The sequence below is a fragment of the Ostrea edulis genome, chromosome 4, assembly GCF_947568905.1.
Source record: "Ostrea edulis chromosome 4, xbOstEdul1.1, whole genome shotgun sequence".
Classification (NCBI taxonomy): domain Eukaryota; kingdom Metazoa; phylum Mollusca; class Bivalvia; order Ostreida; family Ostreidae; genus Ostrea; species Ostrea edulis.
Window position 1 is genome coordinate 10,238,212 of NC_079167.1, and position 27,409 is coordinate 10,265,620.

Below are 27,409 nucleotides of genomic sequence, written 5' to 3' on the forward strand. Positions count from 1 at the left end.
TAAGCGTTCACATGGTACTTAACAAATTAGGGTCAAATGGCAATGATTCTCGAAGTTTGATAAAGATGGCGGATTATTTTCGATTGAGAAACTGTGTAGGCTTCGGTGACAAATTTAATTGATCAAGATATGTCTACGACACCCTATGCAATATAATGTTTGCAGAAATACGGTGTATTTTATGAGAAAAGCGATATCATATTCGGTGATACTGCATTTGCTCCTCTTCGGAGCCGATCCCTCATGATCCACAGTGACGACTCCTCGAGTGTGACGTTGTATACGGTGTGTGCGTTCACATGACGAAAAATACACTAGGAGTAAATATACACCTATGCAAAAGTAAATTTGCATCTGATCTGAGTAGTTGCAGATTTACACCCGGGTGTATATTTGCACATATGTATATTTTCTTTTGCATATATGCAATTGCGTTCACGTGCTCAAATTTACACCCGGGTGCAGATTTTGCATATATGCAGAATTTGCATCCCGTGAGTAAATCGGGGCATGTGAACGGGGCTTTATTATGCTGTTTTAACATATTAGTGCCTAATGACTATGAAACATTATGTTGACAGAGGAAGACATAAAGAGAAGAAAGCGGGGGGATCCGTTACCTCCTGCTGATAAAATTCACCACATTCTGGAGGACTTCTCTGCAAACTGGGACAGACCCAATGCTCACGTCAAACCACTCGCCGTGTTCCTAAGACGTACTCTGAAAGAAAGAACCCAATGTATGTCGTCAGCGCACGGATTCTCGCAGTATTTGGCCTCAACCTCTAAAATATCTGTGGCCTCACGATCTTGTGTTATTTCTAATTAATAAAACGCTGTAGAACTAATGATTGTGTATCTCCAAGTCTCCAATTAGATCTTTATTTGACATAACGCTGTATCGCAAATCAAGGGCATGGACTACACCGCTTCACACTGGCATACTTTTTAAAGTGCTGTAACGCATTTCATGGAGTATGTTGACGTAAAGCATTACAGTTCATGTCCCTGGGTATCGTGTGCTTAGATTGTACTTTCTTTTCTATCGGAATTCCGCTAAAATATACATACTATATCAAGATTCATACGCGCATTGTTCACAACTGCACCGCATTCATAAGGAAAAGCAACAACAACAACACACACACACACACACCCCAAAAAACCCAACAAAAACCAAAAACAACAACCCCAAAACAACCCAAAAAAAAAAAAAAAAAAAAAAAAAAAAAAAATCATTGGATAATTGACCTCCGTATGGATGTGTGGAATTGTTGATATCAATAATTAATTTCTTCTATCAACAGCTTGATTATTATTAATTCTATCAATGCCCGCAATAAAACAAATTCTCTCGGACGATATTAACCGAACATTTTTTTGAGGCGATAATCTCATACCTGACATGTCGCACAAGTAATAAGGAAAAAAAACAACCAAACAGAAGGTAGGCATGTTGGTTTAAAAAGAATTACGACACTGTTGCAGTTGAAAGCTAAATTGCTGTTTCTGTCAATCAACGTCAATGTCGTGTTACAATGGTTTTTATCGAAAATTACAAACAATGAAACGTGAAAGTTTATTTTTCTATTTATCTATTATTGAAAAGCATTGGATTGGCACATCTTCCCAACACAAGAAACTCGCAAGGCTTTGATTTTTAGCTCTTCTGAGCCAAAGTGCGGTGTGCGTAAACTTTTTAGAAAAAGGGCTATAACTCAAGAACCCCTTGGCCAATTTTTTTCAAATTTGTTACAGGGTATCATTGGCCCAAGGGCTTTCATACATACTAAATAGAGGGATGTGACCCTTTAACAAGGGGAGATAATCAGGAAAATACAAACAAAAGTAGTGGTTGCTAAAAAATCTTCTTCTCAAGAACCACAGGGCAGATTATCACCAAACTTACACATAAGGATGAGGATATGTTGTAGATTAAAAATTGTTCAAGGCATTACCCTGGGGCAAAGGGCGTGGTCTCAAGGTCACTTCAAAGTTGACCTAAATTTAAATTTTTTTTAAATTCCTTAAATCTTAGATATTTTAGTCATTATAAGGACTAGGATCATCAAATTTTGACAGTTGATGCATCTTAGGACCTTGTGTCAAGTTGTCCCAAAAGTAGGTCACGGTGACCTACTTTTTGAATTTTGCAGGTATTTATTCTAAAATTAATTTTGATGCATATCTTGGACACTTTGAAGCCTATGATCATCAAAACTTGTCAATTGGTGGATCATGGGACCTTAAAATGCGTCAACTGAAAAATAGGTCACCGTGACCTACTTTCTGAATTTTATGGCTTATCATTTATAGATATATTTTAAGTTGTTATTTCAAATACCGAGAGGTTTAGAATCATCAAATCTTGTAAGTTGATGCATCTTGAGGCCTTAAAACATATTTATAAAAAAGTAGGTCACAGTGACCTACTTTTTGAATTTTGCAGATATTCAAATTTCACATTTTCAATTTTAGATGCATATTTTGGGCACTGTAAAACCTAGGATCATCAAACTTTGTCAGTTGATGCGTCTTCAGTCTTCGGTTTGTGTCGACCAAAAAGTAGGTCACCGTGACCTACTTTTGGTATTTGACAGCTAAATTACTATATTTCAGACACTATTTGACCTACAATCATCAAACTTTGTCAGTTGATGCATCTTGAGTCTTCGGAGTGTATTGACCAAAAAGTAGGTCACTGTGACCTACTTTTGGCATTTGACAGTTATATTTATATATTTCAGTCACTAATTGACCTACAATCATCAAACTTTGACAGTTGATGCATCTTGAGTCAACGGAGTGTGTCGACCAAAAAGTAGGTCACCTTGACCTACTTTTGGAATTTGACGGCTATATTTATATATTTCAAATACTATTTGACCTACAGTCATCAAACTTTGTCAGTTGATGGGTCTTGCTTGTTCGAAGGGTTTCGACCAAAAAGTAGGTCTACTTGACCTACTTTTGGAATTTGACACCTATATTTATATATTTCAGATACTATTTGACCTACAGTCATCAAACTTTGTCAGTTGATGCGTCTTGCATGTTCAAAGGGTGTTGACAAAAAGTAGGTCACCTTGACCTACTTTTGGAATTGGACGGCTATATTTATATAATTCAGATACTATTTGACCTACAGTCATCAAACTTTTTCAGTTGTTGGGTCTTGCATGTTTGAAGGGTGTTGACGAAAAAAGTAGGTCACCTTGACCTACTTTTGGAATTTGACGGCTATATTTATATATTTCAGATACTATTTGACCTACAGTCATCAAACTTTGTCAGTTCATGGGTCTTGCATGTTCGGAGTTCGCTGACCAAAAAGTAGGTCACCATGACCTACGATTGGAATTTGACAGCTATATTTCAATATTCAGATACTAATTGGCTTAAAATCATCAAACTTTGTCAGTTGATATTTCTTAGGTTCTCAAAATGTGTAAACCAAAAAGTAGGTCACATTGACCTACTTTTTTGAATTCTTAGGATTTAACTAAAGATTTAGAATACTAAGAGGCTAAGAATAGAAATGGTGGGGTTGTACAATTTATCAGAAGAGCGATTCTAGGCCCTTGGGCCTCTTGTTAATTTTTCAGCAAGAGACGCCACTAGGCGAAATGACACATACCAATGCCTGGGGCTCAGAGCCATAAATGATAAAAGTGAGGTGTGTGTGTGTGTGTTTTATTGTGCAAAGCGATACCGACATTTAAGGGTTAAATATTCGAAAGATCCGTGGCATTCACTTCACTTGACGAAGGAACAGTCGCTACCTATATTAAACGTCTTGACACGGCGTCGAGATCAAGATTCGAACCTATATGTACGACCTCGGTCCAGGTTGAGAAGCGAGTGCCGTAAACATTATTCTACCAAGACAGGAAAAAAAAAAACTAGTGGAATTTAGCTGCACAACTGTAGCTCTCTGAAAAAATATTGTGACGAAACGGAGAGCTACAGATCCACCCCTTATAAAAACCTTCGATTTACGGCGCACAAAAAGCTGCGCACGGTTGAGGCCTGATATCGTTGTATTCTAGTGTTGCTGTCTCATAAATTTGATATAAAAAAAATTCTTAACATATTTTTCTACTATTCTTGTGTCCAAACATACCTTCAAATATTCATTAAAGCCCCATACGACCTGAAAACTCACAGCTTCAAATGATTCTGTACGTGTGTTGACGTAGCCATGTTGGGTAGCCGGTCAATTCGGATCCCGGTTCATTTCCATACTTGCACAATAATATCTAGATGTGAACTAATATCCCCACAAATATATTAGCTAGATATTTTAAATAATATATCATCCAGTTCCTTTAAATGATAATTATTCAAATTGCTAAACTCACGGCAACGCGGCTTTCATTACTCTGGTCCGGTCTCCATCCCTACCGTACGAGTGTTAAGGACCATATTGGACTTTTGTAGCATTTTCTTTAATCAAGAGCTTATTTTACCATTAGAAAAACTATATTTTTTATTTCTATTAATTATTCGTGTTGATAATAAATGAAGAGCGAATACATAACTTATAACGAATTTTAGGAATAGATACCAACAGCAACAGGGTTCGAATTGACCCGGTCAACAAATATGGTATCGTTGGAAAGGTCCTCTCACAAATGCACTCATGACTGTATGCTAAATATATAAAACAGTACCTTTTACGATTTGAAAGATATGGCTTATATTCGAATTTTCTAAAATCAGGTCAAAGGTCAATGTTACGGTTACCAGTTCAAAGATTTTGATGTCAACGAAAAGGTCTTGCCACAAGAAATACACATAATGAATGTAAAAGGTCTACCTCTTATGGTGTAAAAATATGATCAAGGCTACAGACAGACGGACAGGCCAAAAACTAATTGCCCCCGAATCTTCGGGGGAGGGGGCATAAAAATGCTAAGTGGATTTAATATCTTAGATAGTATGTTGACTCCAGAGTGTGTTGTATATATCTACATCTTCAAAGAATCACAATGGCTGATATATGACCTTGACTCAGCGTTTTAACCTTGATTGACTAAATAATATATGAAGTCTATATTTTCGAATGGCTCAGAAAGCTATGGTCATTATTTGACCTTGTCATATATATAGCCGATTTTGCATTCAACTGCAGTTTCCTTGTCCGAGTATGGAGTCTCTAACTTGTAATGATTAGGTGGTTCAAAGACAACCCTATAATTGCAGACTGTGGCAGACTTCATTGTGCCATTTTGTGGTCATGTTAACTGGTTAATCACATAGTAAAAATAAATCCACAATGATATAAATTAGGTGCATAATGATATACATGTATATGCAAGTATCAAACAGACCATCGTCGGAACCCACAAGTTTTACCTCTGTTAAACTGCATTTAACCCGGTAGAATGCAGTTTATCAAGGAGAATGCAATTTAACAGAGAGAAAACCCGTGGGTTCCGACGATGCAAACAGACCAAATGAAAAAAGAGAAGAAAAAAAGATAATCAATACTAGATCGATGCTGTCATTGGACAGTAATACCCGCACGCAAGTGTTTGCTTTAAATATACTCTCCGTCGTACTTCTTTAACTTTCCAAGAAGCCATATACATATATTCTTTCTGTATATGCCAAGGTGCATCGAGTATTCTGTTGGGCATGCAAGTAACTGAGGTCATCCCAAACCCAAACGTTCCGAAAACTTATTGCACATCTAAAGGACACCGCCATCATCTCCCAAAAGATGATTTGGCTACAACATAATATGTTAGAGGTTTTTATATAGAAAAACGTCGTTTTCAATACCTAATTCACCCCCAGCACCTGAAACCTTATTGCACATTTATAGGACACCATTATCTTCCAAAAGATTATTTCGCTAGTGAATAACATGTAAAAGGAGTTCTGGAAACCAGGCTGTTCTTTCTTTCTTTTAATTTTTGGTCGAAAAACATGATTTTTTAACCCTAATTTGCCCCCCCCCCCCGGATAAAATGAAAATGCAAAAAATTTATTGCACATAGATGTACAATTAAGACACCACCATTTTCCAAAAGATGATTTGGCTACTGTGTAATTTGTGAACCAAATCAGGAAGAAAATAAATAGACAGACACATATTTTAGATAAATTTTTGGTTCTATATTTATTTGCTCATTGGGTAGAGAGAGTGGGGGTGGAGTGGATGGGTGCGGGGGAGTATGTACATATAAGTATATCCACACTTCAAGTGTGACAGGCGGACGGACCGACGAAACAGGGTACCAACAATATACCCGACCTTTCTTTAGAGAGTGCGGGTATAACAATATTCATTCCAGGAGCGGCATCAATATTTAGCGTTTAAAATGTGCGATGAATTTAAAATGTGGATTCTGCGGAATAAATAATTTAATGATTAACCCCCCCTCCCACACACAGACACACAAAGAAAAACACCGACGGGGATTAGGACAGAAGATACCGGGGTTTTAAATCCGCCCCTGTACCAAATCTTTCCGCAGGATATACTAATATATTTACTGTATGTATTTATTTGAAATACGTTCATAGTGAAAAATCGCTGTAGATCTTGCTATGTACGAATCATTCGCTGTTCGAGCTATCTGTACTTAAGAGGCCGGCCAATCGGAAGTTTCCACCTGCACTTTTGACTCGGAGAGTCTAACTACTAAACTAGTGTGCAAGATGAAGAACTATTTGCATTTCGTCTATCTTTTAGTAATTTTAACTGTGAGTGTAAATGCGAAAATCGAAAGGCCAAGGGGAGTGTCAATATCTAGTAAGTGGCGAGCATCAATTCTCAGTTCGAATTTCCTTTATAATCAACATTAGAACATCCACGTCAGCTTCACATTCACACCTATACAAATTTACAAGTCCGGATCTTACACCATGAAATTTTTCCGTATGAATTCTATCCATTTTAAACCAAGTCCATTTCAAGGACTAAATCTTCAACCGGGAGTTCTGGATCTGGTTCTGAACCAGAGAAGATCTACTTTCACTGAAAGTTTCAGTTTGGGTACCCCGAATTACCGAAATGCCTAGAACTACCGAAATTCCCCTCTGATTATATACATTAATGCATATCAAGTTTATAGATGTTAAATTTTTGATGATAAAACGCTATTAAAATTGTGATTGTAAATAAAGAAAATTAAATTCTCGCATTCACAATGTTTCAAAAAAAGATAACTTTTACATCACCGATAATCCCCCCCCCCCCCCCCCCCCCCCCATACAATAGTGAATACTTGTTTGAATTGCAAAATGTATCTGAATATTAATTTAATTCAACTTAAACACTGAATAAGTATATGTATAATAACAAGGAAATAATGGTTGAACAAATTCTTCTTTACATGATAGAAAATTAACATGAGTTACTTTCCTTAGATTGACATAAATTCTAACGATAGGACTCTTCGTGTTATTTTTTTTCTTCAGATGCAGAATTTTACACAGTCAATCCCTAATCTTTCAAAATATAACTTTAAAAGATTGATTTAATGGGGAATATTGGTAGTTTTAGAGGGCATTTCGATAATTTCTAGGGTAAATCACGGGCATTTCGGTAATTTGAGGTACCGGTCTACTTTCGATTTTTTTTTTTTAGTTGTACGTACTAGTACTCTAATAATTGATAAAAAGGCCTAAGTCTGTAACTCTCGCTTAAATCGTACTTGTAAGTCAACATTAAACACTTCCATGCGTGGATCTGGTCTTATACTTCCTATCACCAAATGCCTGTCTAGTTTGGTCAAAGTTGTAGATATCTTTGGCACAAACAACACAATCCGGTAAGCTGTTCCAGCTGTTTGCTACCTTCATACCAAAAGTGAATCTCCTGATGTTGAGCCTGCTTTGTTGCTTTGCCAGTTTCATGCTGTGGCCTCTCGTTCTGGTTGTGTGTGTTCTAGACATTAGCTTTAACAATTTTTCCTCCGCTGATAAAAATATCAGTTTCCCCGTAATTTTTTCAGTTTAGCAGCTCCTTTCTCAACTTATAGTCTTGTTCATGTTGCATCTTGGTGAGATCTGATCTAATGTAAATATCGGAAATTCAAAGCTAAAATGATAAACGTGAATTAAATCGTGATTTGTACTCACTGAATTGAATGGAGCAGACTGCACTAGGGTCAAGTGAATAATAGTTAATTGTTTCAAAATTTCAGCATCTTTCTGACTTCGTTGTATTTTTTAAGATAAAATAATCCAACCAATATTGGAAGTCAGAAAGATGCTGAAATTTTGAAACAATTATTTGATAAACCACACGTTGAAATAAATAAATGTATAAGACAGAATTCAGCTGCATTGTCAATAGTCTGGGTCTAGAATCAGGGCTTGACACTAAGGCACTGCCGCCGCACGTCCGACCAACCGAGTCTACTAAATGATAAGTTTAATTAGCCCGACTGGTCTAATTCTCAAAAAAGTAAATGTCAAATCCAGATAATTTATATACAGAACACGTTACCTGAAAATTAAACATTTAATATATATGATGTCCTGATTCTGCACAATGTCCTTTCATACCATTTAAGCCACTAGTATTCAAAGTTAAAGTCAACATAACTGAAGCAAGTCATTTTTTAGGGTAAAGCCAAAGTGGAAATGGAATTTGGATGAGAATCTGCAGAAAACTTTTATGATGTAGTGTTTGACAAGTTCACATGCAGGCTATGTTTTATATCAAAACATCTGAAGTGTTTGAAAGATCTAGTTAATCTTTATCTGTATACATTTAATTATTAAGGTATTAATATATATTTTGTTTGCATATTTATTGTAAAATCATTAATTTTGGGGGGGGGGAATGGTTAAGTTTTGTTCATGCCCACATATTTAAATCCTCTATGAAGAATAGAAACTTATCAACAATTAATAATAACAACCACAAAATCAAGCCCATGTAATCATTTTTATTTTCCTCATTGAAACACAAAAATTTTACCCTATGGAAATAAATGAGTTTATGATATGCTCTTTCACATGTGTTGAAATGGGGTCAGCTAGCTTTACTAACATACTCCCTATTTCATTGCATGCACATATATATCAACCCACCCAAAGTCCCTCCCAGTGAAGGCTGAGAGACAAAAGTTTTCTCAGAATATGCAAATATAGAGTAGAGGATTTTATGGCAGTGACCAAATCATGGAGCATGACTTAAGATTAGTAGGTAACATTTTAATTCTGTTTTAGTGGCCTCTAAGTATGAGCCAAATGAGCAGAAGACATTTCGGTGTGTTGATGGGGCTGGACAAATTCCATATGAACACCTGAATGATGATTACTGTGACTGTGCTGATGGATCGGATGAACCGGGTAAGTCCGAATTGGAAATAAAGTGATGGAAGGGAGGTAATTTAATCATGCATGATTGTTAGACAGCGATCATTAATTTACATGGAACAATGTATTTTTTCAATTAGGAACCTCTGCTTGTACGAACGGAAAATTCCACTGCACAAATGCTGGTTACATTCCAAAGAACATCCAGTCCTCCAGAGTAAATGATGGGGTGTGTGGTAAGTGGAATTGTTTTATACTCCCTTAGAAATTGCTAGGAAACTCTGAGAACATTTTAAAATCGAGGAAGTTTTTTAAAGGTCAGGATCTAGTGATTGAGTTCACACTAATTTTTTTGTGTTGATTCCATTTTAATGTCAGAATTACTGTTTCCAATATAATACCTATATAGAAAAGAAGTATTTTTTGAGCATTCACTTTAGAATAGTGAATGTGTAAAATTTAAGCCAGATACCCTTGATAAATTTGTTATCTGTGAAATGAAAGAGGTAATAGCATTATCATATCTTTTCCCCTAAAATCTTTAGTCAATTTAGATCCATTTGATTTATTATACCCCACGCAATGAAGTTGTGGAGAGAATAATGTTTTTGACCAGTCCGTCAGTCTGTCAGTACCTTTTTTTGTCAGCGCAACTCCTCTAAGACCGCTCAACAGAATTTTGTGAAACTTTGTAGTTAATAAGGACACACTGTGTAGGTGTGCATATTCCCAGAAAATTCTGATTCAATCCTTTTTCTGGGAGTTATGCCCCTATTGATCTTAGAATTTTGAACCTGTCTGCCCTGTTCTTGTAGTAATGCATAGCATTACCATTCATTATGTATTTTCTTACTTTAGATTATAATCATTAACAAGTGTAAAAGCCCATATTTAGTGACATTTCTCTTAAAACTTTGCTTCAAAAAACCCTGTTTGAAAATAATATATTGATAAAGCATCATTGTTGTATCTGTATTCTGTAGGCATCTCTCTTTTGAAATTGTATTGTTTTTCTTTCAAAAGATTGCTGTGATGGATCCGATGAGTACGGTGGTAAAATTGAATGTGTGAACAACTGCAAGTAAGTGAGAAGAAGCTGGATTAAGAATAAGAATGTTAATTTTTTGATCTTTTATTTATGTTTTATAGTTATCATGAGATACAAAAAATTACACATATTGGGAAAAGGGAAACGCTTAACTTTTTTTTTTTGCTTGTGTTCACTGGAATAAAATACTTTTGAGAACTACAATTGAACTTAGGTATCTTGAACAAATCTCGAATACCATGGCTATGTTGAAGTGATTTGGAAGTCCCAACCACTTATTTTTTAAATACTTTACCCTCAATATCTCGAATCCTCGAGTATCTCATAATAGTTAGTCTTAGATAAAACACATTTTGTTACAGAGTGCACGCCAAAAAAAAAAAAATGGATTTACATAAGAAACAATGCATACTAAAATGAAAGGACAATGTCATAACTATTATACTTAATATTTACTATGCAATATTCAGAAATAGTTAATGACTAAAAAAATACCTTTAATTTTTAATACCCTTCAATTTGGCTTCAAATGATATTTAAAACTTTGTACAGTACCAATAACGTCTGAAGTAACACCCCCAGCGTATTTGCTCCTCATTGGCTTTTAAGTAGTACATGTATATGGCACAAAACACACAAAGGAAAATCGAAAAATCAAGAAGTAAAATGTCTTTGTATTCTGCGGCTTGTAAGTTGATGTCCGAAATATCAGCACTTTCCTAAAGCACTGCATGTGCAGATAAAGTAAAATATGTATAGCAATTTACATGTTGAAAGAGAAAAACTAGTTGTATAAACATTACTATCCTATAGTCATCACCCTTGACCCTTGTTAAAAAAAAAAATCATAATTTTTTTTCCCATCATAGTGTCGCTTACCAATGAACCAAACTTATAAATCATGTTGTAGAGTAAAACATTTATCATGCTGTAAGCTACAAATTGTGTGGAAGAAATAAGGAGATTGTTGATTGTTCACTAGGGAACTTGGGAAAAAACTTCGTGAGGAGCAGGATCAGAAGAAACTGTTACAAGAAGAGGGATTTAAGAAGAGGGAGGGATTCATTGCTGAAGCTAATAAAGTCATGGAGGAGAAAAGGGTATAATGATTCATGTAAATTATGAATTCTTTCTGTGATTTGTAGGGCTGAAACTCCTCCTTCACGATACGATACATGTTGTGATACTTATACCATGATAAGGCGTGATTCAATATTTTCAATACAATACAATTTACAGAAGAAACCAATAATAACATTGAAGAAAAATTTAATTACCAAGATTCACAATCATAATTTCAAAAGCAAAATGTTTCCAAACCGCCAAACAGTAAGATGCCTGTTGGCTCTGTTGTTCAAACTGATAAAGTGCATTATTATTTTCATCAGACTCAAAGTAAACAACAGTGTGAATGCTATTTGATGCTATTTTGTCCCTCATGCAGGTAAAAATGATAAGTAAAGGCTGAACCTGAAGTATTTTACGGAATGCGTTTGTAGTGAACGTATCAAACTGAAAATCGAGGCAATTCATCAAACATTGAATCGAATGTTTATATCGAACAGTATCGATATTTCGGTGAATCGTTTCAGCCCTAGTGATTTGTTATAGAAATTATGCTGATGATATTTTTTGTTTTGTGTGACTCAGTTGAAAATTCAAGAGCTTGAGAAAGAGAAAGCTGAGCTACAAGATAAGGTCAAAGAGCTGGAAGGTAATTATAAAATAACTACAGTTCAACTGATAGAATATTGAGGTAATAGTAAAGTAGCTACACATTAACTTTTAAAAGAACTTGAAGGTAATTAGATGTCAGTATCTACAAGTTAAACTGAGAAGAGCTTAAGCTTTAAAGGTAATTATAGATATTAAGAACTACAAGTTAAACTGAGAAGAGCTTAAGCCTTAAAGGTAATTATAGATATTAAGAACTACAAGTTAAACTGAGAAGAGCTTAAGCCTTAAAGGTAATTATAGATATTAAGAACTACAAGTTAAACTGAGAAGAGCTTAAGCCTTAAAGGTAATTATAGATATTAAGAACTACAAGTTAAACTGAGGAGAGCTTAAGCCTTAAAGGTAATTATAGATATTAAGAACTACAAGTTAAACTGAGAAGAGCTTAAGCCTTAAAGGTAATTATAGATATTAAGAACTACAAGTTAAACTGAGAAGAGCTTAAGCCTTAAAGGTAATTATAGATATTAAGAACTACAAGTTAAACTGAGGAGAGCTTAAGCCTTAAAGGTAATTATAGATATTAAGAACTACAAGTTAAACTGAGAAGAGCTTAAACCTTAAAGGTAATTATAGATATTAAGAACTACAAGTTAAACTGAGAAGAGCTTAAGTCTTAAAGGTAATTATAGATATTAAGAACTACAAGTTAAACTGAGAAGAGCTTAAGCCTTAAAGGTAATTATAGATATTAAGAACTACAAGTTAAACTGAGGAGAGCTTAAGCCTTAAAGGTAATTATAGATATTAAGAACTACAAGTTAAGTGAATGAACTGGAACGTAATTTAGAAAGTAACAGATTATTTATTTTACGAGAGTACTTAATATGGCGAAATGATTCGTATATGTCAAATCGCATGAACATGAATTCACATGTAGTCTGTTAATCAAGAGTTCTTGCATGTATTTTAACAACAGAAAAATAAAATGAATATTTTTATTTCGCGAATATTGCCTCTCACAAAATTACGCAATAATGAATTCCTCGTGTAGATTTAGGAATCTACAGTAGTACACATGCATAATTAGTTTCCTACGAATTACAGCCAAGAAGATAGAAGTCGAGACCCCAGAAAAGGAGGCCAAAGACAGACATGAGCAGGCCTGGAAAGGTAAGAGAGGGTGATGAATTGCTGTACAGGATCATTTGTAAAAACTTCAAGATACTTATTTCAACTGATTGTCATGTTTTAAGAATAAAATTCTTTAAATTTTTTTTATCAGAACAAAAGGAAGCAAAAGAGAAAGAGAGAGATGCAGTCAAGGCTAGAGACGCGTTTGATGACCTGGATTTAAACAAAGATGGATTGTAAGTAAACCTTATAGTGTTTGTACACCTAGATGTCAAGTCATTCACAAAACATTATCTTAGTGTATTTATCTTGTAGTGTCGATATATTGGAGATAATCCCACACCAGGAGTTTGACATTGACGCTAACGGTGTTGTAAGTGAAGAGGAGGCCAAGGTACGATACCTGTAAAACAGCTTTATTATTCAAACCTTTAGGAACATTGAGGACAACTCTTAACACATTTATATTCATTTGTAGGAACATTTGGAAGATCAGGAAAAAGTTGATTATGAAGAATTTAATTCCAAAATTTGGAGCAACATCCATGGTATTTACAAGAAACTCGTCCCAGAGGAAGAGAAGAAAGACTCAGCACTCCCGGTAGAATCCCAGGGTGAAACAGGTGCACCAGTGCCCACTGAAGAACCTCAGGTATAGTACTTATAAAGCAAAGCTAGGCATCGAATCATGATGTGCATGATCCCAACTAATTTTCTTGACTTGGAGCGAATGCATTCATGCCTCATTTGAGTTGATATTGGTTATATGATCCCATGTAATGGAATTCATTTATACAGCCCTACATCAGGAAAGATCTTAAAAAAGGGCTAAGACCATAATGCATTCCATTTTTTGTCACAAGTGGACATTTTTAATCTGCTTGCTTTGAGGAGGTTTGTATGGCTTCATTGGGTCAGTGTAGTACATCGAGTGCTGGAAATGATTGCCAGAGTCTGTGTTGTAATGTGTTGTGGTAGGCTAGGCCTGGTAGTGATATGTCTCCGCCTCTTGTAGGCCACACCCCATGTCACTCCTCCTCCTGATGAGGGTGATGATTATGAGGAGGATGATGAAGATGAGGATGAAGAGGTAAGTGTTAAAATGTTGTCATCGGTTTTCCAAGGTTGTTACTAGTGCTTGCTTTACTAAGGTACGAATTATGTGATTGATAGAAAGGATGCAGAGTGAGAGTTCAGTTGATTTCTTGTAATAGCTTTTGCATAATCCTGTTTCTTTTTTATTTAATATATACATCATTTACAAAGTTTATATGAGCACATTGATGTTCTAAATACATGCATTTAACAGTATCTTTAAGCCATGAGAGAAGCATTGGTGGGTTGCCAATTTTGGTACAGCTAAGTACAAAAATTTGTGGCACAATAAAGAACATGAGATTAGTGGTATAGTTGAATACAAAAAATGTATGGCAAAGTAGAGTACATAATTAAAATTGATAGTACATTAGCATGATTAGTGTAATGTGAAAATTAATGGTATAGCTGTGTGCATAAATTTAATGGTATGATACATGATAAAATTAATCAGATACCTGAAATTTACAAAATGACAGGAACGAAGTAGGTGTGGTTGCAATTGTATTACAGCCCTGAAATATTTTAATAATGATTTTGTTGGTTGGTTTGAAAATTATATGACATCCCATTCGAAAAATCACTCATATAGAGACGTCACCAGCTTCATGTGAAAAGCCATGAATTTTGATCTATGCATGACATTTTTGACTGTAACAGGTATTTTTTTTATCATGCCAACACCTACCGTGACATGGTACCTCCAACAGTTACTATCTAGAAAGTGATTTTAAAAAGTCTAAAGCCACAAAAATTTGAAATCTATACATCAGAATTGATGGAAAACAGGTCTTTGTTTGGTTATTTTTTGGTAAAAAAAAATAAAAAATAGAAAGCACAGGTGTTAAAAGAAAACAGTATTTACACAATTCAAATATGAATACAATTGATAGTGTATATCAATTTGTTGTTGCTAGATGTAGATGCCTACTCATGGCCTTTTCTACTGATAAAATAATGCTGCTTTTGCTCATTTTCTTGTGCTTTTCAAAAACAAAGAAAAAATGCAGCTGAATCATGACATCACAAATACAATTTTCCTACATTAGTTCAGGACGTTAAGATGCCCTTTGCAGTCCTGGTACTTTAATATTATTGGAAAAAGTTAAAAATAAAAGTACTCTTATTTAGCAACCTAATCTAAATTTTACTCCCATTTTAGGGTCAAATGTTGGTACAAGTTTACCTTGTTTTTTAGATCAACTGACTGATCAACATGCCTACAAAGGTTAAAGTCATCCCTTCACAAAATATTTTGGGGGACATGCCTATAGGAATATACTATGCCCCCTATCTCTCCCTCTATTCTACTTCATGCTTCATGATCATAGCTTAACTTTGCATTGTAGAATGATCAGATGCTCATACTTGGCATGAAGGTTATTTATGGTCTGATGGTGTGACATGAACTTGACCCAAAGCTATTTGGTCAAGGATAAAAATTAGACTGGATATACGTTGTTGTTTCATTAATCCCATCAAGATGGCTGTATCTTTATTCCCTGTATGTCAGAGTGTTTTACTTGGTATTGTATAGCTGTGATCAGTCAGTAAGAAAGACATTGAACCACTGTACCAGCTGACAAAAATTCATTCACTATATAGTGTGATAAGATTAGTTATATGTCATAAAAAACATTCACAAATACTGGGTGAAATAATTAAGTAGCTTCAGAATATGTCAGTTTTGAGATAAGAGCTCTTCTGTGTAGGAGGTGCATTAGTGGAACATTGAATGCCTAAGTAGGACAGAGACCTACAGTCACTGAGGAAGACGATAAAATGTATTAATTAAAAGCGCCTTCTGTTTAGATATGTAAATATAGGATATACAAAATTTTATCAAAAGAAGTATTTTACTAAAGTGGAAACATAAAAACAATGTCATATTTGCAAGTAATATCCTGGATATGATGTGTACGACCAACAAAATAACATGATATAATATGAATTCCATGTATTTATAATTTTTAAATTACTCCCTGAATATTTATTGTTTAATACTTATTTTTGTGTATCAGTCGAATTTGGCTGATGAAACTGCATATGAGAAACTTAGCTAAACATATTCACTTATGCAGTGATTAATATCATTTAAACAAAATGTTTCGCACCTTTACTATGTACGGGAGTTTCCCAAAGGGAAATAACTCGGAGGTATCTCGAAACTTGTGTATTGCAATCCTCAGATTATAGAGTTAGAAAAAGGACAAGGTACATATTGGGCCTTATTTGGCCTTGTGAATTAATAAAATTTAAGCTGATCTTTTCACTATTTAGCTCAAATTTTTAAAAATGAATATGTAAAAAGAGCATCAAGATTAAAGTATATTTTTACATTTTGATATCACAAAGAGTATTGTTGTAGCCATTTTGTCAGATTTTCAAGCAAAGCAGCCAGAATTTTGTATTGAGTACTAGAGATCTACCTAAATATTGTTTGAATACCTGTATATGTAAGAATACGACATTTACACATAAACATTGCTAAAAAAAAATTGAAAATCGCATTCCCTGTTCTTTCACTCTGATGAATTAATGCTTTTTATACATGTATAAATACTTCAATAAATGGATGAAGTCTTTGCTTTATATTTATGCTTGAAATTAGACCCACAATTGGAAATTTCTTTAAACTGGAAAATATGAGGGGCATATATGCATTTTAATGTACACCTATCTATTTCCATAACTTGATTGAAATCTGACTCGTACATGCAGGATGGTTATTGATTTTACCAATACAAGCAATGAGATGTACCACATGTATCACTTTCTACTGATTCAAACCTTTGGACCCGTATTTTTGAGAAACTTAATCCTGCATGATCTGTTACATTGATGGAAGCGGCCTTCATTTGATCTGTATAATGTTACATTAATTTTCCACAAGAGAAATAAATGATCTTGATGTAAGGAAGGTTAACTTTTCTCTAGTTGTTGTAAAGCTCTCTCCTCTGTTGTGTATCGAGCCCTCATACATGTATGTCCTACTTCTGCTCGCTAATTCTTCCTCACTTTATGCACCGTTAAGACATCTGAACTGGAAACTACTACCAGCATGGAAAATTTGGAATTAGAAACCACCGAAGAACTTTTTCCTCCTGAGGTCAAGGTACCGGTAGATTATTAGTAGAAATGGCCAGTGCTTAGCTAACTGCATGAGACATTGTCAGTACTTTATCCATAATCACATGTCAACTACAGATTTTGTCATTGTGAATGTACAATGTATTAATACGCTGTGTACACATTTTTATGTGTTTTTGGTCTGTCTGTTTCTGTCTGTCCTCAACTTTAACCTTAATCATAACTTTTGAACTATAATTACTCGGTGAATTAGAAGATCAAGGGCATTGCTATAAAGGTGAAGGTCGTTCTTCAAAGTCAAGGTTCAAGGGCTATAGCACTGTTTGTATGCGAACTGCCTATATGTACAACATGGCTACTTTTGAAAATTGAACATTTTATTTGAATATTTATTACTATACATGTATGACCATTATGACATGATATCTACAGTATAAAACAGATTTTTCTGACATTGAAACATGACATATATATCATGTGATAATGATGAAAATCAGTACATTTGTATGAGGGAAAATCGCTGTCTTCGGATTTGAAAATGTTGAAATAAAGTATCTAAACCAAACACCCACACCCCCACACCCCAAAATTGTGAATGTTTATACATACTTTAGAAGAATACTGTGTAGGACTGTACGTTATATTTTTGGTTTAAATGTGGTCTTCATTTGAAAAAAGAGACAAAATAGCATTTATTCTCATCTTCAAACATCATTTCATTGTCTTGAATTCAACCAAATACAGTTGTGAATCAGCTGCAGATTTCTAATCCTATTGTAGCTGCAACTTTTATGTAATCATAGTTCATTCATCGTACTTTAAGCTTTATTGACCAACAAGAATATATAGTTAATGTATATACTGTGATATTATTCATAAAAACTTTAAAATCATTTTATAGAGCTAAAAACTATACAGTGGAATGATTGAGATTTTTAGGGGCTGATTTTTGGAGATTATCGAGATTTGACAGTTTCTTTGGGATGTGGTTTCTCTACATTGAAACATTAAATGAATGGTGTATTTTGTTGTGGTTTGAATTCATTGGATGGGGGAGGGGGGGGGGGGGTCCCACGAAAATTGGGCCCCCATGAAATCTAATGATTCCACAGTATATTTACAATAGGGCATTGTTCTGTGTGGGTTTTTTTATTTACACATGATCTGTCACAAGATATTTAATGAAAATGATTAAACTTTATTAGATGTTTATCTCTCCACCCACGACCCTCCAAAAAGTAAAATGAAAAGTATTTTTTCAAAAGCATGCAACCCAAATAGTTGCAATAGTTGATTTCCATTAGAATGAATGTGTAGGCGAGAGCACTTTACATTTTGCCACCATTGGATATAACCATGTTTGGGGCCATTATGTTTCAGAAACACATCTTGTTTTGCCTTGTGAAAGTTATTAACTCCTGGTGTACTATAGAAGACAACTGTCAATGCTGTTTGTAGTTAAAAATTGGCTTTGGCTTTTAGTGGAATTTTGCATGTGGCATAAACAAGTCTGACTCTGGCAGCTATTATAATGTTCACTGAAAATCAGACGAGAGTTTTAAAAAGGCCTTAAGGGCCTACGTAGAAAGTTCTCACAGAGCAGAAAAGCAAATGCATTTGTATTGCATGTATTTTCCTGGTATTGGGTGTAAAAGAGAAACTGCTCAGTAAGACCAAGAAGAAGAGAAGAGGTCCAAATCCCTAGGGATGTTTTGTCAGTGGAGCACTGCACACATTTTTGGTTTTGTAACAGCATCAAATTAATTCATCACTTATGTTCACTGTTTCCAACAAATCAGTTCTGCATGTGTGTGTAAGGTGTAGGTGTAAGGGGTTTTTGTGGTTCTGGGACTGGAAGTATAAGGTACTGGGTTTTAATGTACATCTAACTTTTACCATGCCTGATTACTTTCTAAGGTGATATGTAAAGAGACTGGTGCTAGATTGGTATGCAATCCATAATGAATATTCACATTTCCAATATTTTTGCTGATATCTTTACAAATTGTAATGATAGCCATTTCCTCATGACTGCATTGCAGTTGTGAACAATGCGTATGTAAATCTTGATAAATATAGTACATTTATTTTAATAGTTTGGAATTCTGACAAAAATGAAAGTAGAAAAAAAATAAATTCATAAGTATGCCGGTGTGAAGTGTAGTCGCAGTTCCTACCTCATGTACAGTGTATTTTCAAAAATGAAATGTATTTCTTATATCAAACATGGCTGATCATTTGAAATTTAGGCCATTGTTAATATATTTCAAGTTACCAAAGATTGGAAGCTTTCTCATCTTTCCCCATTTTAACTTGTTGAACAGGCTATCATAATCAGCATGCCATTTCTGCCACCTTTAACACTTATCAATCATTGGCTCATGATAATATTGAATATGTGCGAGAGTTCATTAGCCATCGATAAAATGTGAGCAATTAATTAACCATGTTGTTGGTTGTAGGAGGAGTCCGTGGATGATGATAAAATGCCTGAATATGACGAGGAAACCAAGGCCCTTATAGCAGGTACAGTATAGATCACACCCTTCAAGTAATACTTAGATATTTATAAATAATATCTCCCCTCTTCCAGGGGGAGACATTGTTTTTGTACTTTCTGTCCGTCCGTCTGTCACAAAATCTTGTGAACGCTTCTCCTCCTTTATGGTTTATTGGATAGACTTAAAACTTTGTACAATGCTTCATTACCATTTGCAGATGTGCATATTGTTGGTATGGGAGGATCCAATTATTTTTTCAAAAAGTTATAGTGGATCTAAGATGGGTGGAGGATGTAAAATAGTTTGTGAACACTTCTCCTCCTTTATGGTTTATTGGATAGACTTAAAACTTTGTACAATGCTTCATTACCATTTGTAGATGTGCATATTGTCGGGACAGGAGGATCGAATTATTTTCTTAAAAGTTATAGTGGATCTAAGAGGGGTGGAGGATGTAGCTTTCTTGTGATCTAAGAGGGGTGGAGGGTGTAAAATAGTTTGTGAACACTTCTCCTATATGGTTTATCAAAGTTCATAATGTCTATGTTCCTGCCCATGCTTTCTCCTCCATACCATGTTATACATTAAGAGGAGGAGGTTTCATTTGGTGCACTTCCAATTTTGGGAGCTGGGGAGACATTTTTTTTTCTTCAAAAAAAAACAATCTCTAGTTCCTGTCTTATTTTCCCCATATATTGAATAATTTTAGCTTTGGGAATATTTGATAAAATTTTCTCATAAAAGTACTAAGTAGTCTGAAATAATGGGGCTTTAGATTTTTAGTAGAATTTAATTTTATGTATGTATTATTTATGTGAATGGGAATTTGAGTGCTTTTATTTTTGATAATTTTCTTCAGCCTTCAAAACAGCCAACATATCTAGTGTGCCCACATTTCTTGATATACATGTACGGTAACATTTAAATACTGTAACAGTGATATAGTTCTCCTTGTGTAGGTTTCGTTTTTTTTGGTGCTTTTTAAAAAAGAGAAATTCTGGTCTTGATTTATGTTCAGGAAATAGTGAGTTTATTTGATACATGTTTGAATTTGGAAGTAGTCCATATCATTATTTTGATACCTGTTGTTACAATTGTTTGTATGGCCCCATCATGGTGGGTGCCCTATAGTAATCACTCTGTACACATGTCCCTCCATCAGCTCTTTCTATGGCACATGATAACTCAAGTTTCCTTGGGAATGTTTTCATAAATTCTATACATAATACAGGTTTGTACTTTTATTAGGCAGAGGAAGACTTCTTTTGATTTTCAGATTTATCAGTATGCCCTTTCTGACCTGTCAGTTTTCACAGAAGTATTACCATAAGCAGACCACTTTAATCAGCCACTGTAGACACATTCTACTTTGTTATAATTACTCGAGAGACAACCTGTAAAGGATAGTAAATTTAACTGATCCAACTTTTCTGCAGTATCATTCTATGGCGATCCAAATTTTGTTTGTTAATTTTTTTTCCACCAATTAATTGAGTGTTAAATCTTTAGTCGATGATCGGTATAACCGAGAGATAGTCAACTAAGTGAGTATTCGTCCACATAAATGAATTTTGATCAATCAATCTTGAGTTATTTGAATTAATTGCTGAATTTGCTAAATGTGTTTCCCCATGGGAATAATTTTGTTGGAACCCATTTCAGTGATAATTCAGAAGTGCAATTTTCAAAGAAACATTAAACAGATGAGTGGATTAATGTGGAAACTAATGCACTTTCAGACTTTACTCTGCTAAAGCAGTTAATGAAATTAGATATTTGTGTTGATTTTAGCTGCAGACGAAGCCCGAAAAAATTATGAGGAAGCAGATAAACGCTCAAGAGACATTGATGGGGAGATTACGTAAGTTTGATGTAAAATCAATTCAAATGAAAGATAAATCTTTCCTTCTAAACTCACTTTGAATAAAAGGCAATACACTATTTTTATGTTGTGTTCTTCAAAGGCAGCCCAGTGCAAAGTTTTCACACCATAATGTTTAATTACTTCATTTGTGTACAACTACTTGATTAGACTTACAAACTAAGTGCTGTTTAGGGATTTGTGCAATACATGTATTAAGGCAGTGCATTATCAAAAAGTCAGTCATTATTGAAACAGCAAAGAGGAAGAAAAAATATCTGACAAAAGCATGATGTTTAACTTTATTGACAAAGTGCAATAAAATATCTGTTCCCGGGGGCTTGACTGGTAGCACCGTTAGTTGCAGGCTGTTCTCAACATTTAATTACATTTGTAACCTTTTTCTTTTCATTGGTGTGGGATCAGACATGCAGGTTTAATCACATGAAATGGAATATTTGGAGATATCCTTTGTATGTGCCTGTCTTTAGATGGGACATATAGTAGTTTGACTCAGTCTGTATATCTGTGGCATTTTGTAGACAGACAGTGGTCTGAACTTTTTCCCCTATGCTTTTTGAATTTTTGTCACTAGATATATTGCTTCATAATGATGAAACACAGATCAGGTGTAAGTTTTGAGGAATTTGGGCCTGTATCTTTAGAGTTATGGCCCTTTGAAATTTATCCCCCCACTCTTATTACTCTGTAAATGTCAGTTGGACTCTCAGATCTTGTGCAACAGATAACTGGAGAGCACTTTACCTCACAGATTTCATACTTAATATAACTGATACACGTCATGGTGCAGGTGATACCTATTGCTCCTTAGGTCAGTGTGCCCAAGGTCATTATCTGCAGGCCGGACAGGATTATGTGTCTCCCACATTTTGTACAACAGATCAGTGGAGCACACTTTACCGTGCAGACTTTATATTTGGTAGACTGATACACATCAACATGCAGATTATCCCTGTAGCTTGGCTGGTCAGTAAAAGACCAGGCCAGACAGGTTTTATCTTGTGCAGAGGGTTATTGGAAAATAATGCTTCTCTTCTCAGACTACATTGTTGGGAGGTTGATACACATTAATATGCATATGATCCCTATTGCTCAGCAGGTCTGTATATCAAAGGTCAAGGTTAGACAGGTTTTTTATGTACAGTGTATCAGATAACTGGAGAACTCTTTACACTGCAGACTTCTTATTTTGTGGGCTGATACACAGCCATCCCTATTGCTGGGCAGGTCAGTATGACCAAGGTGATGGTCACTACACACGTCTCGAATGCCTTGCTTCCTTTTTTTCAGCACACCGGTATTTTGTGTAACACTGTGCTATCTGCACATCATTTGGTGGCAATATATCATTGGACAAGACTACCATGCAGATTTAATTCTTCTGTGTGTAGTGCTGTATGGTTTGGGAAGGGGGTGGGTGGGGGTGGGGCTTATATGGTTTACAAACATTTCTTGTTTTCATCATACTTTGAGATTATGGCTTTGATACTTGATATAATGCTCCATAATGATGAGACACAGGACAAGTACAAGTTTTTAGGGATTTGGTCTTTCAGAGTTCTGACCCTTTGAATCAGTTGAGACTTTTTCTTTGTTACACTGATGCTAAGTATGTTATTTCATACTGTTGAGATACTTAAACATTAATGTCATTTTCAGTTGTGCAGACTTTCTTTGGGCTTAATTTATTGATACATGAATAGAATATGATAAATTGTGCAAACACATGTCAAATACAAGTTTATGAAAACTCATTTTAAAAGCACATTCTTTATGTATTTCAGGACCCTGACTTCATATTTAAACACAGATTATGGCAAAGATAAAGAATATGCAGTGTTACGAGACAACTGTTACGAGTATACTGATAGAGAATACACGTACAAGTTATGTCCCTTTTCAACTGCCTCTCAGAGGCCAAAGTCCGGAGGCCACGAAACAAATCTAGGGTATGTGCATATGTTCTCTTGGCCTGTTATAATGCTTCTCATTTCCTGAACTTATATATACATGTAATGTTAGGATCTATACACACAGCTGATTTCTGTTAATTTGTATGGTCTTCTCAGAAGCTTGTTAGCTCACCTGAGTTGAGGGATCAAGTGAGTTTTTTTTATCAAAGTTTGTCTGTAGTCTGTCTGTCTGTCATCTCTTAACTTTTCACATTTTCAATCTCAAGACAACAGGGCTAATTTTAACTGAACTCGTTACAAAACATCTTTAGGTAAAGGAGGTTCAAATGAAGGGGTGCCTTCTTCTAAGGGATGATAATTTTTAAAAAGTGAAAATAGGGTGGGGTGCTTAAAAAAAATCTTCTACTGAAGAATTGCTGAACCACATAAGGCAAAAACAAGTGTGAAATTTTGCTTATATAATGAAGATTTAAGAATGTTCAAAGTATAAGTCTCAAGTCCAAGGAGGGTTCTCAGTCGTGGTTCAAAAGAATATATAGAGAAATTCTTCTAAAATCTTCTTGAGAACAACAGCAGTATAATATGTCTGTCTCTTCATATATAAGCATCCTTATTTGTTACATATTTCACACTCTATGACTGCAAGGTTGAGGATGGGGCCACAAGAAGGGTGTAAAATTTTACAAATGATTTTATTGGAGAATTCTTTGAAAATCTTCACAAGATTACAATCTTGGTGCAATTTTCAAATTAATTTCAATGTGGTGTAGGTTTTAGTTTGTTCTGTGGCTCCCCACTTCAGGGTGGGCCCACAAGAAGAGCTTAATTGGTATTTATCTTTTACATGGGACAGTGCAGGAGGTGAAGTGAGCAATGTGGCCCATGGGCCTCTTGTTTTGTATTTTACAGACGATGGGGGAGATGGGATGATGATCAATACAAAACACAGTTGTATGACCATGGACAGAACTGCTGGAATGGGCCAGATAGATCTGTAAAGGTACGTTAATCTTAACATTATAGTCATAGGAGTGAACCAGATACGCGTATATGTTTAAAGACACTCTGATCCTGTATTGTCTATTAGATTGGTCTATGTGTGTGGAACTTATTGGATTGGAACAGATAGGTACATGCACACTAAACCTGTATTGTTAGTTTGATTTGATTGGGACAGATAGATACACTAAATATACATTGTTAATTTGATTGGAATGGGGCAGATAGATACAGTCAGCCTATATTGGGTATTAACATGTTAACTAGGAAATTTCAATAATATGCCACAGACTTTTGCATTATTAAAAGATTTTATGCACTGCATTGTTTTCCATGGTTGATTTTTATGTTTTAGATTCATATATCCTGCGGGCCAGAGCACCAACTGACCAATGCCTATGAACCCAGTCGTTGTGAATATGCCTTTGACTTTTTGACGCCATGTGCTTGTAATCAACCGCCTACACCACATGATAAAGATACTCACGATGAATTGTAAATTATAAGTGCATATTGTAAGGCTTATTTTGGTTGATAGTAAAGGAAAATATATTGATTTCTTGTTTAAAAAATTCTATGGCGAACATATTTTGAAAAGACTGAAATAAATGAAGATATTTTTTCAGATACAACTCTGTATATTGGATGAGCATTAGTTAATACATGAACTTTAGAAATATGATGATAGTAAGGGAAAAAACATATATACATGTGAAGATGTGACTTAAAGATATATGAACTACATATAAAATATTAAGTTCCTTAGGCAGTGTTTGTTTGTTTGTACCCGAATACCCTCTGAAAGGTGTCAATTTGCAAATCACTCAATGTAAGGTGAGCCGATCAGGAGTGTAGCAAATGATAAATGAAAGTGTAGGCACCAAGGGGTCTGGGGACCGCTTGAGGTCCCCAGCGGGTCCAGGACAGGGCCCTAGTAGGGGGTTCAAAAACGGATTTAAGCATTCTGAAATGCCTTAAGATGGCTGTTTTATCTTCATATCGATTCAGATTTGAGGAAACGTTTTAATTCCCTGATTTTAGCCTAGTCGAAAGTTTTGAATAAAAATTAAGATTAAAGCCAGAATACAGAAAATTCTTGATATGCATGAACTTTATTTTTGTTGGGGCTCTGTACCCTTACCTTGATGTTATGGTGAACTCGCCGTTCATTTGAAGAAACATGGGTCGCCTTGGACTGTTTATTTTAAATGTACAAATGTACCTCTTTTTAAGGGAGCTCAACAAATGACAGAAACTCAAAGGATGCAACCTAGTACCGTTAATTTAATGTTATGGTGAATAGCATACCAAAGTGAACCTAACCAGAAAGTGCATAGAGATAGGTGTAGACGACTTTTTGTTTAGGCATAAACTTTTTTTGTGTGTGTGAAAATAATGTGTAGGCCCGGGCTTTTGCGCTACCGTTGATGTTTGATGTTGAGGTTTGGCTTGATCAAGCCAAACCTGTTTAAGGTGGGATAAATAACGGTCCACACCTCGCAGCTGGCAGTTCGAGCATTGACGAGTTTGCTGATGACGCGACAATGTTCCCGACAGTAAAACATCGGAATTATTCGTGACCCTTTGTTCAGGATCAAATGCAACTAGAACGCTTCCGTGTTGCTTACTGAAAAGATGCAAGTTTGTATTATCAAGGGAGCATTGTCCGTAGTCAGCCTGATCTATTGATGGGGTTTGTATGGTTAGATTTCATTTTATTTTCCCAGAGCTGTAGACGGTGGAATGTTCTGGATGAAAGCAAAAAATTGTTAACATTTTTCAGACTTCGTTAGGAAGCGTTTGTTAAAAATATCATTAGTGGACAGAACTGAGAAAAATTTTGCATGCTACCATTGACATTAAAACTACACTATCTGTATTCATGTTGGCCGTGTCAAAGAGAAGGCAGTTCCTGATCAGTTCTACCTTGCGTGGCGGTTGTCTATATCGGCGCCGTTCATGTTGCTTGTAATAATACCTTTCTCATCCACCCTTAATTAAGCCGGAATCATTGTACGTGTATATCAGAGAATAATAAAATCTGCATTTATTAGACGTGTCTGTGAAAGATTTATGTCCCCATTTTATATTTTAAGTGAAATTTTAAGTGCGCTTAACGAACAATTTGAGAGCTTATGCAATCTTTGAACTACGTCCTGTGAGATCATTATGTAAATTGTCAATTCAGTAATGCAATAGTCACAGCATTAATTTTAAAGCTTTCATGGAGAATATGGTTGGAGAATATTTGTTCTAAATTCCATGAAAATCTCCAACAATCTGTTCTTGTATTATATGATGTAATAAATCAATTGTACAATCTGTCGGTGAGACGTCCTCATCCATTCCCCTTGGTGTGGCATGGACGTGCAAGAATCAACTTGTCTCTCTTACTATGAGACATGATTATTACAGTATTTATTATATTATTTCTTGATTTTTTTTTCATCCACAGTTTTATAATTTACGAACCTGGATCACACACAGTACATTGATGATACTAGAAATTATCGAGGTCTATGAAACAAAAGACAAATCTTGAATAAGAAATTCCTCGTGTAATGAAAATTCTAGTTCGTTCAAACCATAATCCTTAGGCCAGAAAGAGGAAGGAACAGAAGGGGTTTAAAGTATTTGTTTTTTTATTTAATGTACAAACATCCTCGTTGTTGAGCATATTCATTTTTCAATCCAAGACCCGGGGGAGGGGGAATTCCTGAGGTTGAAGTGTGAATGGCATATTGGAGTGCGTGCTAAAACCTTAAGGATGCAGTTTGTCAAATGATAT

The 27,409-nt window shown here is 35.1% G+C and overlaps 1 protein-coding gene across 4 annotated transcripts in view; it reads left to right on the top strand.

The window, feature by feature from the left end:
- The window catches only part of LOC125669743 (FAD-dependent oxidoreductase domain-containing protein 2-like), a 34,004-nt gene extending 8,618 nt beyond the window's left edge, over positions 1 to 25,386 (top strand). For 2 of the 4 annotated variants that reach the window (XM_048904470.2, XM_048904472.2), the window contains 17 exons: positions 582 to 740; positions 9,193 to 9,315; positions 9,423 to 9,518; positions 10,306 to 10,363; positions 11,313 to 11,430; positions 11,981 to 12,044; positions 13,115 to 13,180; positions 13,293 to 13,377; positions 13,457 to 13,535; positions 13,620 to 13,793; positions 14,157 to 14,231; positions 17,271 to 17,351; positions 19,789 to 19,852; positions 21,619 to 21,688; positions 23,494 to 23,658; positions 24,532 to 24,622; positions 24,977 to 25,386. In XM_048904470.2, coding sequence (XP_048760427.2) covers positions 582 to 740; positions 9,193 to 9,315; positions 9,423 to 9,518; positions 10,306 to 10,363; positions 11,313 to 11,430; positions 11,981 to 12,044; positions 13,115 to 13,180; positions 13,293 to 13,377; positions 13,457 to 13,535; positions 13,620 to 13,793; positions 14,157 to 14,231; positions 17,271 to 17,351; positions 19,789 to 19,852; positions 21,619 to 21,688; positions 23,494 to 23,658; positions 24,532 to 24,622; positions 24,977 to 25,120 — 1,712 coding nt within the window. In that variant the 3' untranslated portion in view covers positions 25,121 to 25,386. The remainder of the gene's footprint in view (positions 1 to 581; positions 741 to 9,192; positions 9,316 to 9,422; positions 9,519 to 10,305; positions 10,364 to 11,312; positions 11,431 to 11,980; positions 12,045 to 13,114; positions 13,181 to 13,292; positions 13,378 to 13,456; positions 13,536 to 13,619; positions 13,794 to 14,156; positions 14,232 to 17,270; positions 17,352 to 19,788; positions 19,853 to 21,618; positions 21,689 to 23,493; positions 23,659 to 24,531; positions 24,623 to 24,976) is intronic. The other 2 variants (XM_048904471.2, XM_048904473.2) reach the window with 2 other exon arrangements.
- The last annotated feature ends 2,023 nt before the right edge of the window (positions 25,387 to 27,409 follow it).